General features: G+C 40.1%; 1 protein-coding gene across 14 annotated transcripts in view; it reads right to left on the bottom strand.

Annotated features, from left to right (window-relative positions):
• The window catches only part of NRXN3 (neurexin 3), a 964,190-nt gene that overhangs the window by 702,978 nt on the left and 246,964 nt on the right, over window positions 1–14,248 (bottom strand). For all 14 annotated transcript variants that reach the window (XR_004060782.1, XR_004060783.1, XM_030949965.1 and 11 more), the window contains one exon: window positions 1,866–2,167. Coding sequence is in view for 12 of the 14 variants with exons in the window: in XM_030949965.1 (XP_030805825.1) it covers window positions 1,866–2,167 (302 nt within the window). In the remaining 2 variants the exon portion in view is untranslated. The remainder of the gene's footprint in view (window positions 1–1,865; window positions 2,168–14,248) is intronic.

The following is a 14,248-nucleotide window of genomic DNA, read 5'->3' as shown; positions in this document are numbered from 1 at the left end:
ATCCCAACCAATCCTGGCATGAAGCAAGGATTAATTTTGCTTCTGGCACATTTGCCCACTGAAATTTATTTCAGATGAAAAATAAAAAGTACAATTAACTAAAACGGCCAATAAGCTCTACTGAGATATTCAAGGACCAGCTGTTCTGAAACTAGCTAAAAATAAATTTTAAAAAATCACATCAAATAAAGCCATATATTCTGACCTTTTGAGACTGACAAACCTAGACCAGTTGGTGCATCTCCCTCTACTGTACTGATGGGAAAGGTCAAGCAAAATAGGATCATTAAGACCCATCCACTGCATAAGAAATGAAATTTTCATCTGTATATAAACTATTGAAAACAGACTGATTTCTTCATAGGTAAGAATTCTGTAGTCTCATTAAAGTTTGATGACAGATTTTTTTTCAGACCCAGCCATCCTAAGCATGTATAAATACAGGGATTTACATGGGAAATACAAATAAAAATCTCCAGCCCCAAGCCTAAATACTGAAAAGACACGAACTCCTGATAACAGAAAAATTATCCACTGATCTCTACTAGTAGAGACTTATTCTGATTCCTAGCTCTGACTATCCTATACTCACAGAGACTTTCCTCTTAGCTAGTGTAAAATCCTACCACAAATTACATTGTATAAACTTATATAAAGCTATTTAAAGGTTGTGCTAATATTGGCATTAATGAGAAAATAAACAAGTAACATCATATTCACAAATTGATTTTTAATTTAATTTTAAATCTTAGTTTACAAGCTACTTCTGCTCCTCTACCAATCAGCAAGACATCAAATAGCTCCTATTCACCATGTAAACCTCATTTATTATGCAGCAGATGGCCCTTAGTGACTTGATATATTTACCAGCTTTCAGAGCAAAGTTATTTAATTTTATCTTATCTATTTATGTATGAATTTATATTTCATGAGAAAGGCTTCAGGATTTTAAGACTAGCCTACTATCAAATATGTCACCTGATATAGTTGTCTGCTAGAAAAAGCAGCATGTAGATGTGCAAAATTACAGTGTTAAAATCAGAAAAACTTTTCCAAAGTGGAATTGTAGGGTGCTGGATTGATCTGAGTTTGCATGGGGTTTTTTGATCCTTCCACTTTTCCAGTCCTCACAGCAAACTGAAGAGTCTCAAGGCAGAGACAAGAAATAAAGTAGAATCTCATTATAGAAAGAAGGGGAAAAAATCAAAAAGAAGAAAAGAAGAACAGAGAATCAAGAAGACTCAGAGAGACTCCAGCCAATTAATTCCAAAGCTATAAAGTTAAAATAGTTACACACATACCCACCAGCCTGCACACCTGCACACTCATATGCACACACAAAAGAAAAGGAAAAGAAAAACAAAAGACTTTCAGAATTAGAACTGTGACATCATGGCAATGGTTAAACCAATTAACAAAACTGAGAGAAAAAGGAGAGAGGTGTAGAGCGTTGGCTGTTGGCAATAGACTCTATTCCCACAGTAATTTAATGCAACAAGAATATTACTGATAAGATTGAATAATAATTAAGGAAATAATAAAATTTAAAAGGGAGAACAGAAAAAAGAAAAATGGAAAAGGGAGATGAAAGTAAAGTTATGTCACAAGTTTTTATTATTAAATCAAACCGGGGAAAAAATAGAAAATTAATAAAGTGGAAATGAAGATATTGCAGGAGGGATAAATTCCCATCAACTAATGTTTTTTTCACTGTCCTTTAGGCACCAAGATCCAGAACAGGTGGAGAAACTGTAGCAATAGCACTGAGCTTCCCCATTTCTCCATTACCCTCTCCCATGTGCCTGTCCCAACAAAACGAAACAAAACGAAACTCTCCCCCAACGCTTTCTCCCCTTCACCATTACCTGCCGCAGGTTGCGTGTCACCTTAACGTCGTGCCACGCGTTGTCATTGAACTTGCCATTGACCGGCTCCACAATGGCCTCAAAGGCCCCAGACCCCAGGTTGATGACCAAGGACACTGCACCGTCCTTCAGGGCCAGGTTGACGTAGTCAGCTGACTTGCCCGTGTGCAGGATGAGCCCGTTGCGCTGCCAGGTCTTGAAGGAGAGTGTGATCTCATCGCTGCTGCTCTGGATGGGGTTTTGTGACAGGTCATAGCAAAGGTACTCGGAGCCACGGAAAGTGGCCATGTTCTCATCTCGCGCTGCAAAGAAAGGGAAACAACAGGTCTATTCAGAAGTCAGCCAAGAAGAGATTTATGGTCGTCACGAAGTTTAGGCATCCCATGGCAGTGTCAGCTGTAGAGCTAAATATCAAGGCATGCTAATAATTGTGGAGCTCCTTTTTTAATATGGCTACCAAGAGAATTAACTGCAGGGTTGTTGGTAGCGATGAATTTCAGTGCTGTGTTTTTAGTTTCACTGCAGCACTGTCTCCATAGGGACCATTCAACAGTATGCAGTGGTGTCTAGGAAAAGCACATTTAAGGACTGTTATAAGACATTTCACATCCTTTTTAGGAGAAGGATTTTATTCTATTATTCACAACACAACCACTCTATTATATTTTATTCTATTATTCACAACATAACCACTACATACGTGTCAATTAAAAAAACACCAACATTTCATAAAGATTGGTATTAAAATTCAGCACCACTGCCATCTGAACTTATCTTAACCTATCCAACAGGAAATTTAAGAAAGACACCAAAAGGTAATCCTAACAGAGCTGCCCCTTTCTTTCAACTGAATGAAGACCAAGCAAACAAGAGAGCCACATGAGGTGTCCCTACAGATTCCTTCTCTGAGAGCATGAGGGAAGTCCACATAAAACATTTTGTCATTACCAGATACAAGTAATGTTGCTGGTAAACATGTCTGAGAACTTTGCCTGTCTTATCACCTTTTCCAGGAAATCTGTACTAGATTAGTACATGTTTTTCAAACAGCAAAAATAAACATGGGGAATTATTCACAGCACGTGACATTTAATATTTCCTCGCAAAGAAAAGAAAAAGCTTATGTACAACGAAAGTCACTGCATTTATTTCTCAGCAACTGGAGGCAGTGTTTGAATACCAGGAACATCCTTTGTGTGAGCCAGAGGTCTACTTCCCAGCACCTGGGATTCCAGTCACTCAAAGCCAGTTCTGCTGCAGTATTGTGCTTATGTGACTTGAGCCAGCTGCATTCCCTGATTTTATCCAGTGGAAGAATTACAGAAGAGTGATAGGAAGGCTTGGAGGAGGGCTGGCTAGCGCCAGCTGGAAGGAAATGGTACTTGCAATGGAGTCTGTATAGATCCCACCCCCCACTCCATATTGCAGCACCTTCCTGACTCCCAGCTGTGAAAGCAAGGCTGAGCAGGAGATAGTACAAGCAGTCAAGCTATCATTGCTTACAAATCACTGCATAAGGCAAATGTTGGTGCTATTTTCATTGGCATTATTAGTACTTTCCTGCTTCATTTCGTACCATTTAGTAATCCTAATAAGGATTAGCCAGAATTTATTAGTACAAGACCGAAGGGAAAATACGCGTTGTCATAGCCATTCTTGGAGAATAACTACATGGTAAAATCTGTGTTCTCACAACATACAACAATAGTGAAAAAAACAGCACAGTATTGCAACTTGTACGTATAACATTCTCAAGTGAAAGGTCTGATTTAAGCAAAGACTCTTGCAGAAGCAATGTGTGTTTGCACTTCAGTAAGCAAGCCATGTGTCCAGATATTCCTGCAAGCAAACAGCCACCCAAATTGCTTCATGCAGCAGCACACACTGGGAGCCAACTGGCTCAAAAGCAGCTTTTCAGAAGAAGACCTGTGGTCCCAGCAGACAAGCTGAGCACAAGTCAGCAGCGCCTGCCCTTCCAGCAAAGGCCAGCTGCAGCCTTGGCTATATTAGCAAGAATCCAGTCAGCAGGCCAAGGGGAGTGACTCTTCCCCTAATGGAAACTTATGAGATCACATCAGGAGTGCTCTGTCCAGTGCTAAGCTCCCTCATATAAAAATTACTTCAAAATACTGGAGTCAGTCCAGCAAAGAGCTACCACCATACTCAAGGTACTGGGGTAGTTAATGTGTGTGGAGAGGCTGAGGGAACTGGGTTCATTCTGCCTCAAGGAGAGACAACTCAAGGGAAACTTTACGGATCTCTTTAATGACTTAATGGAAGAACACAGACAAAACAGGGTCAAATTCTTCTCAGAGTTGTGCAGAAGGATGAGAGGCAACAGATGCAGTTGAATACAAAAAATTCTCATTCTGAACAGAAAAAAATGTTTCATCTTGAGGATGGTCAAATAGTAGGAAGGGCCCACAGAGACTGAAATCTCCACCCTTAGAAATATTAAAAACTTGATTAGGCAGTCCTGAGCTGCCTGAACTAACTGGACCTTCTCTGGAGGTCCCTTCCAAAATATTTTAGCTTTTTTATGCTTGTATCAGTGTTAAACCAGCCTAAGCACAGAGGGTTGCTATTGACTGCAGTTCTGGAAGTCAGAGCCAAGCACTTAACTACTCTCTCCCAACACTGACAATTGCCCTGCCTGGTCACTCCTGATCTATCAGAAGAGAATATGTTACAAGGAAGTTAGACACATGCTCCATGTACCTGCAGGTAATTCCCATCAAATAGCCAGTGTCTGAGGGCAGGAGTCAAACACAATCATTGTGAGTGAGCCTTTTCCCTGCAGCTGAAGATGTGCAAAGCACTGAACACACATTTGTGAAGGAGGACACTCAGTTTGGGTTGATTGTTCACTCAGTACAAGACATAGCAATAGGGCTCATTTACACTTCCTCAACCACTTAGATGAAATCTCACTGATCCACTCAACACAAAGGAAAAGGCAAAGAGTAGATTAGAGATCTAAACAGTAATTTAAGGCAACCATTGAAGACTAATCAAAACAGAGTAGAGCAAATTCAAAGAGATATTACTCCTACTTGTACCACTGGTTTTAATATAGGATGCATTCAGCTATGTCATCTGCCTGTTTCCTCCAGTCATCTGCTGCTGGCCCTTGTCATAGATGGGATTCTGTACTTTATCCACCTCTGTATACTTCCTGTTCTTGGGAGAATGTCAGCAATTTCTGTTTCATGTGTTGTTATGTGGTTTTTATTCCTCCTGTGGCTGCTCTGAACAGACATTCAAATTTGCAGATCACTAAAATATCTCTGGGGTTCACTGTGAAATCAAAATTAATTCCTGTCCAACTCATAAGCACAATTCCCAAGGTAACTTGGGTTTCTAAGACTGTATTTTCCAAATTGCTGATTCCTCAACAGTTTACCAGTGGCCATGTGTTTTGGCAGTATCATGCAAGATTTTAGCAGTCAGAGCCTGGTATGTGCACTAAAGAGCCTGAGCGTGCATCCCCCGAGCTACAGCAGCTTCTGTCAGGCTACATGAGAGGCTTCTTGCCAAGCATGGCCTCTCCTACTGTTCCAACTGTTCGCATGCTCCGACGTACACCATAGCTGTGGTCAAAAAGCACCTGAAAATTACCAGAGAGCATGGAGGGAGGAAAGGATATAGGTTCTTTCCACAATGAATGAGGAGAAAAAGCCCTGAGTAGGCCACAGGTCTCCCAGTATTTCTTTCTGCTTTCAGACATGGTCTGGTGACACCTGGAAGACCACAGAGCAGTGAATCACTTGTTACTTGTTAGCTCATGACCCTTGTGTTGTAGAGTTTTGAAGATCCCACAGATTGCACTGTGATATTTATCTCTTCTGTATTCCTTAAATAGTGGCAGCGTACCCAAGCAGCTTCTGCGCAGCAGCACACAAGCTAACCTCAGGATCCAACTCAAAGTCAACAGGGATGCTTAGTTCGTGTTACATGAAGCAATAAATCAAACCCTGATTTTTCTGTTATGTGAAACCCTGTATATAGGCATTGATATTTCATTTAATTGATTATCTAGTTATTCAAGGGTGGCAATGCAACTGCATAAAATAACATTTACTTAAAACATATTTGGGATATGTTTGAAACCTATTGGTTTTTGCATGATTCTCAAGATTTAATTTTTAACTCAGTTAATACTAAATAGATATATAAAAATCAGAATCTGTCAGCACATTTAAGGAATCAAATCTTCCATTCCTCTTGTTAGTATTAATCTAAATCCATTATTTACTTCCTAATACATTCACATAGCAAAATTCTCTGCAGCAGCTGAAATTTTCAAAGATCCAAGATTTGTACAAAATCCCACACTTGGACTTAAACCTTCACATATTCAAGATGCAAAAATATCACCTGAAGATAAGCAAAACTCAGCATCTTCAAACTAGCACAGATATTTTCCTCGAATGAATGGAGTCACGGATCACTTTAATGGGAAAATGTTACCCTTTCCTGTCCAATCCCTAGCAGACACACCCAGCACATTTAGCAGTCACCATCACCACCACACTGCAAAGCCAGTTTTGTAAGTCTCAGACTTGTATCTGTTTAAAGCCCAAACCAGCTATCAACACATATCAAAGGCTGAGTGCAGGAACAGAAACAAAACCATAGCAAACAAGTACCTAAGCCAAGCTCCTGCCTCTTCCCATCCCTGAAGAAACCCCAGAGCTGGCTGAGTCTCAGGTCCCCGGGAGAGGTCCAGAGCCCAGGATCTTCCCATACAATATATACTTATATTGCCTCTTCAGGAAAGCCAGATGGCAATTTTAGCTTCAGTTTTTATGTGCAATGTTGTTACTGTTCCTTTCAAAGCTCTTTCTATGAAGGAGAATATTCAGAACTCCCAGGATCACTAAGAGGTAGAAAACTTGGCATTTTGATTTATAGATGAGGAAACCAATGCACAGACATTTTAATGGGTTTACTCAGAGCCACCAAGAAAATCAATGATTGAGAAAGAATTTGAGTTTAGGAGCTCCTATCTCTCCATCCTGGGCTCATTCCAGAGATTCTCATACATTTGTGGAGGGAAAACAACCACCTATTTTTCTCTAGTTCTTCCAGGATGTCATCCTAGCTAAGGTGTGGAAAAAGCAGTCTCCAAAGTTTTGGATGATGCTTGAAAATAAATACTTCATGACTACAAAGCTGAAAACTCTAGAAGCACTCATTTTGCTCAGGGGCAGGAAGTTTAATACTCAAGAAAAGCAGCATCTCATGTAACAGGAATTTTGTCCCCAGACACAGTTAAATATATAGAAACATATAAAATGGGCAGTGACTTTCCTGATGTCTCCTGGAGCAAACTTCAAGTAGCTCCCCTAAAACCAAGGGTCAGCTGCTCACCTCCCTCACCTTCACTGCATTACAGATGTCCTGTGAGGCAGTCCCTGTTCTCACTGGGGTTTGGTTTACAGTCAACATTACACGACTGAATGTTAAAACTAAGGAAAGCCCTCAGAAGTGGTCAAAGCACCTTGTCCAGATCGATGTCATTAAAACAAACCTCCAGGCTTAGTAGTTTAGTAAAAAATTAGGCTTTTATTTTAAAGAGATGGTGACAGAATGCAGTAGTAGCTAAAAGCGGATTACTGCAGTCTCTATTTATCCTTCTGCTGCATTCCTCCTTTCCAGCCTTTCAACAGGAAAAATAATACATCCAAGTAATTAGTTTTTTCTAGTCTAACCATTCTTCATACCACCTGAACAGGTCAGTAACACCACTCATCAGACTCTCTCATATACAGATATTATTTCATTATTTAAATACATTAGAAATAGTGTACAATGCATTCTTCAGTGCATGAAGCATCTTCCAAGCACCACCAACAGTGATACTGATATGTGGAAGCTGTGAGAGCCATATCCTAGCCTACATTAATTTTCCAAATTACATTTATATTACAAACTGTAAAGTAAGAACATGTCAGTCATATTAATGTCATAATGAGATGACTGAACTGATTGCATTGATTAAATCTTGGAAAAAAGAATATTACTTCTAACCTCAAGGAAATTATAGGAATAATTTTTCAGAAGAAAAAAAAATTTTGCTGTTGGAAAAAAATTGTCTGTAAAATCTTAGAATGATGTTATAACAGATAAAATTAAGTGCTGAGCTGGAGTCCTACAGTAAAAAGAGTAGTCTCTTAAATGCTTACTAACTTTAAACCATTATGGGACATGTTAAGTCTTTCAGAAATATTGTTTTCCCAGGCTCCCCATGCTCACTTACTCCATCTACATAACTTGTAACTTGGAAGCAGGGAGAAATCAGCATTACAACATCAGAAACAGTGTGGGGAAGAATCAATCCAAGGCAACAATTCCCATCCTGTTAAGAGATGCAAAGAGTCCACAGTAAGGGAGTTAGCCCAGGAGTCCACAGCAAATGTGAGATGCATTCAGCAGCCGGTGCTCTTTCAATGCCAAACTCAAATTTTGCACGTAGTGCAAGAACTTTAATCTTATGCAAAATGCTCTTTCACCTCACCAGTAAGAGCAAAGGAAGCATTAATGTTCCACCAGAGAACATCAAGTGCCTAGCATGAATCATGCCCTCTACTCTCTTATCTGCTACTTTACCCATTACCCTTCAAGTCTAAAGCAAAGTGCTTGTTAAAAGGTCCTCAAATTTAAGCCCAGAAGAGATCAAGGAGACTTGGCAATACAATGAATGTTCAGGGTTTTTTGTCAAACCTGACTAATCTATTATTTCCCTGTGCAGCTAAGCTCTTAATGAAAACAAGAAGAAGAACTGCTTTATCTGAAGATACTGCATGAGAGCTCTGGAACTGCATGTTCCACCTCCACTTTTGTCTGTCTGTGTCCTTGGATGATGCTCTTTGGGCTGGCTCCAACACAGAGAAGGCTCTGACCTACAGGACGGCAAACCATCCCTAAGAGGTCCAGAACCAGCCCTGCAGAGTGATTTATTTCACCTGGTGAATTTGGACCACTACACAGCAAAGACTGAATGCAAAGGGGAGGAAGAGGCATGACAGTGCCTGAATCTTTAGCCCAAAGAAAGGAGAAATTTTCCCTAGGCTCCTGTTCCTCAAAATAGTTGACACATACTAAATGTATAAAGGAGTTTCCACATCTCACTGTCACATAACAGTGGCAGAGCTAGTAGCCTGTTAGAAGCACAACTGCCCTGTATTTCTGAAGCACCTATTAAATATACAGTTAGGGATCTTATCATCTAAATAAATAAATATTCACCCAAATGAAAAGCTATTTTGCTTGTCAGTGCTGGGAATCACCTTTTCACTCAACACTATATTGCAGTTATCTGACAAAATCTCTTCTGAAAGGAAGAAACGTAAATGAGTTATACCACACAAAATCTCCTAGTTAGTCCATATATTGAGCAGACAGATTTTTTAACCTAGTTTTGCCAATTATATGATCCACAGGTTCCCTACTCACTCGCTAAGCCACATATTGTCTTTTCTGAAGAGAAAAGCAAAAAACAGAAGCGTCTGAACTTCTCCAATAACGCACACAAAATAGCTGAAAAACACAGCCATAAAAACCTTTTTTGCTAAAATGTTTTGATGACAAAATATTAATACTACAATAATGAAAATGAATAAATGACATGTCTACAAAAGATTATAGCACATGTCTGCTAACACCATTTCTTTAAATTGCTCATTAAAATTGATCTAAATGACAAAGTCAAGGCGTAGAAGTCAGAATCCCAGCTTTTATGCTCAACTCTGTCACTGATTCACTGTGCAACCTGAGGCACTTAATTAACCTTGGCTGTCTCCATCTGTACTATAAAGATAACGAAAACATAGGTTAAGTCCTTCAGACCTACGGGAAAAGAACACTCCATGAGTTTAATAAAACTCTGAAAACCAAGAAATGTTCCACATCTGTGAGTAGACTCCCTCTACCAAACCAGTGTATGTGCAGTGTACAAAGTGTCCTGAGAATCCTCTTCACGTATTTTCCATTGTTTGCTAAATACAAACTGTACTGGTATCTGTGTGTGATGTTGCATTCTCTGTCAAAGAAATTACAAACTCCAGGTATTGGTCTGCCCATGGCACTATGTACTTAGAGCTGTGTTTGTTCTTTATCTTCTGATCAGCTGACCATAGGGACTAAAAAAATAATTCTGTGACAATGTCTTCCTTAACTCAAAATGAAGCTTAAAAATTTTTGTTTACACGCCCTGAAAAATATATTTCTTTAAAAAAACCTACAGCTCCATTTTAAAATGAAAGCATGAAACAAGTTTATTTTGAAATGAATGATGCTGAATAAATCAATTTTTAAAATAATTTGCCTGAAAGAATTTTATATAGTCATATAAATTAACAATTTGTTTTGGTTGAACAAAGTATACTTTCTCTTTTCACTTCTCTGAACAATTTTGCTACTCTCACTCCTAGCTCCAGAAGGTAGAGAAAAAGCAAAGTATTGCTACAAATTTTGTCAAGAGATACGATGATGATTTGCTGAGTATAAGACTTCCTCTAGATTCCTCAATGCTAAGCATGGGTGAGGGCAATTCCCACTGCTGCTGTATTTACTTTTTCTTATGTTTTTATTTCACTCTGCAATTTTTATAGCTTTCTTTTTTTCCTGCTGCATCACTCTAAAACATAAGGATGCCAGTCACTGAACACGCCACCCAGAAGAAATGTTTCCTCACATGCTGAATGTTCACAGTACCACGACCATGAAGTTCCAGGTCTAATATTCACCAGCCCTGCTCTCACAGAGATGTCTCTACTGCCAGGTTGCTACCTGGCCCATCTACCCTTCTGTGTAGAGCGCACGTGACAGTACAGGTAAGAATGTGGAAGCATACGGCTGAGCTCTTAATTCACCAGCTTTTCATCTATGTATTCCTGACCAAAACTGCTGTTTCTTTACACAGACCAAAAAACCAAACCAAAACAAAACAAAACAACAAACTGAAAAACTGAAGCAACTTGCAAGCCAACAAGCAACAATATATTCACTCCTTAAGAGAGATTTACTGGTCTTCAGCAGCAATCTGTATCCCATCTGCAATTCCCAATTTCACACTATCTTTACTCTTCAAGCCTATTAAAAATCAGAAGTCAAACACCTATTATTAATCTTGATTTTAAGCATTTAGACCTGTTTATTACTGGCTGCAGATTCAAGAGCATTAACATTCAGCTATTAAAACAGTGTGCACTTGGCATTCCATTCCACACTGAAGACAAGGTCTCTCCACAATTTTCTGACCTTAGCAAAATGTCATATCATTAGAGAGAAGAACATCAGGTAACTATCACAGTCTTCCCTACATGTGTGGTAGGATTAGTCCTGCTTGGGAGAAAAAACATGAAGGCTGCCGGAGAGAGTCTTCCAAGACTAACGCAGGAATAAACAGAAGTATTTACACCAACACCAAGAGGAAGTTGAAAAGGCATTCAGAGCAAAAGCACATGTAAGGAGTCCGACAGGAGGCAAAATTCCTGCTTCTGTTGAACAGCACTATTTTAGAGCACTGCTGGAAGATCACAAAAAAGGAGCAGAAGGGAGAGAGGCAGCAGTGCCAGAGGTGAGCTGCTGCATGCCTGTAGGTCTGTGCTGGCAGCAGCCTTCCAGCAAGTGTCGCACTTGCTGCTGAGCAGGGAGCCCCTTGGGCATCCTTCCAGCGGGAAGTGGGAGTAGAAAAATAGTTACCGCTAATCACTGTAATAACACAATAATGATCCACAAAATTATCCTTTTCAGTACCACTGAGCAGTATTGAAAGCCGTGCCCATGGGAAAGGGGAAATGCAAAGGAAGGTGAAAAGCAGAAGTGCAGTGGAAGAGAGATGAGAGTGGGGCAGAGCAGCACCAGTGGTATCACAGAAACTGCGGTAATGTCAGCTTCCCACGGCTGCTGTGCTGCTGGAGAGTGGGTACATGTGGAACCCCAACACTGCCAGGATAGCAAAACACACTGCCAAACACTACTGCTGCCCTTCATTTATGCCCGTTGTGAGATATCATTAGGACCATTTATGGAAGTAGCAGTATCCAAACCCAATTTGAGGCAGCACGATTCTTCTCAAACAAAGCCACAGGCGAGAGACTGTTACAAGCTGGCAGAGCAGCTTTGGCCAGTAATTATTTAGGGGCAAAAATGTGTGCATTTGTATGCAATGAGAAACATGCTAGGCTTCTGCTGTTATATACAGCAGCAAGTTCCATGTGTGTTTACCAGGGCAATGGACACATATGCACCATAGGAAGGACAGTTGCCTACACAGCATATTTCTGTGGAAAGGCAAAGTACAGCTGAACAAACACAATAGATAGACATGAAGAGAAGGTCTGTCCTTTGTTATAGCATGAAAGGAAGCAACCTTAGTGTGAAGAGATTTAGAAGAGCAAGAAAGAGAATCAGGTTGAAGTGGATGCACTTGCATACATGCAAAATGTGGGATAATTAAAATCCTTATACAACTTACAGTACACATGAGGGCAGGAATGAAATGCATCTTCCCCATGTAACTTCAGGGCACACACACATGAGGACTTACACACACACATGCATGTACACAGAAAAAATGAATGTGTATTGTGACGGCTGTCACAAGGGTTTTTGGGGTGATGGAAGAGATGTAGATCTGACTCTATGATAAGAAGGCTTGATTTATTATTTTATGATATATACATATATTATACTATACTAAAAAGAAAAAGAAAGGAGAGTTTCCAGAAGCTGCTAAGCTGCCTAACCTAAGAATAGAAAAGTAAAGAATGATAACACACAAGCTGGCCTTGACAGACTCCCAGAGCCAGCTCTGCTGTGACTGGTCACTGAACCAAAACATCCACACCAGCACCAATCACAGATCCACCTGTTGCATTCCACAGCAGCAGACAATCTATTGTTTACATCTTGTCGCTGAAACTTTCAGCTTCAGCAGGAAAAATCCTGAGAGAGGATTTTTCATAAAAGAAATGTCTGTGACAGTGTGTCTTGGCCAGGAGTAAGTACTGGAGTGAAGTCACCCAGTCTCAGGGCACAAGTACAGATGTCCACGGTGCCCGAGGATGCGAGCGTGGTGGGAGCGTACGGAACTGGCTCTGTGCATGGGCTGAGAGGGAGGGTGTGCCAGGGCTTCTGGCGCATGCTCCAACTTCATCCTGGGCTTTTTTCCTTCCTGATTTAGTTTTTTTTCTGCGGCAGAGCAGACTCCATGTCTACAGGGAAGGTGCTTAATGAGTCAAATCCAATCTCTTGAATGTCTTATCAGTTGTGGACAGGCCTGTTTCTGACAGCTGACCTTTCTCACTGCACGCTGCTGAAAAACCCATACTCCACAAACAATTAACACAATGCTGAAAACACAAAGCTGAGGGAAGGGAAGACTCTAGATCACTACAGACAGCACTACATCAGAAGGAAGAGAGTAATGCACATAAAAATGACAAAAAGCATCTATAGAAGGGTTTCATTCCACCTTATTTTGCCACGCATACACTTTATTACCACCTTTACGGCTTGGCTGTAGCAAAGTTATGTGCAAAAGCAAGGGTCATGTAAAACAAGAATGAAAAGCATAGAGAACAGGGAACATTTTCTGTGATGTATATAACATTAAGTCCATGCACAAATAAATATACATCTGAATAAATACATCCAAAACCAATACAAAGAGGAAAGATCCTTACTAGAAAACAAAAGTATACAGAGTAGAGGAGGTGAAGACAAGTATCAGCCTGCCCTCCTATACCTCTGCTGTCATGGGACTAGTTCCTAAGAAAACACACAATAATACATTTACTAAAAAATCTAAACTGAATGTTGCCTGAATCAGAAACACTAGAAACAAAAACATTGTCAAATAGTCCCTTCAATAGTGACAAGGAGGCTCATGCCATGATGAGTGCAACTCCAGTTCCAGGTAAGCAGGAGGTTGATTCTTTCGGGAGGCACAAACACCTAAACATAAAGTGGACTGTCTAAGCCAGTTGTTCAAGGGATTTGTTGCTCAAGAAAGGGTCAGAAAAAACCTGCACGTTCTCAGCTCTGCTGCCAACTCAGCATTAGACTTGGACAAAGCATAAACATCACATTTTCTGAAATCTCTCTTCACTATCAGAATTTTCTGCAATAGGTACATGACACCAATATGCTTGAAGATCAAGACTCATGTATCTCAGATTTCAGGAGCAGATCCTCAGCACACAGAATTCATATCCTAATTTGCAAAAAGCAGACGTTTATCTTCTGTGTAGTAGTCTCCCTGTATATGAAAAAAGAGCACAGCCTACCATTATCACATTTTGGTTTTTTACTATTATTTAATGCAATAGCATAAGCTAAAAAAGGAACATGTTCTTCCATTTTAACAACTCCTT

The sequence above is a fragment of the Camarhynchus parvulus genome, chromosome 5 (genome assembly GCF_901933205.1).
Source record: "Camarhynchus parvulus chromosome 5, STF_HiC, whole genome shotgun sequence".
Classification (NCBI taxonomy): Eukaryota; Metazoa; Chordata; class Aves; order Passeriformes; family Thraupidae; genus Camarhynchus; species Camarhynchus parvulus.
The sequence above is the reverse complement of the archived record's forward strand: the minus strand, read 5'-3'. Positions and strand labels throughout refer to the sequence as shown.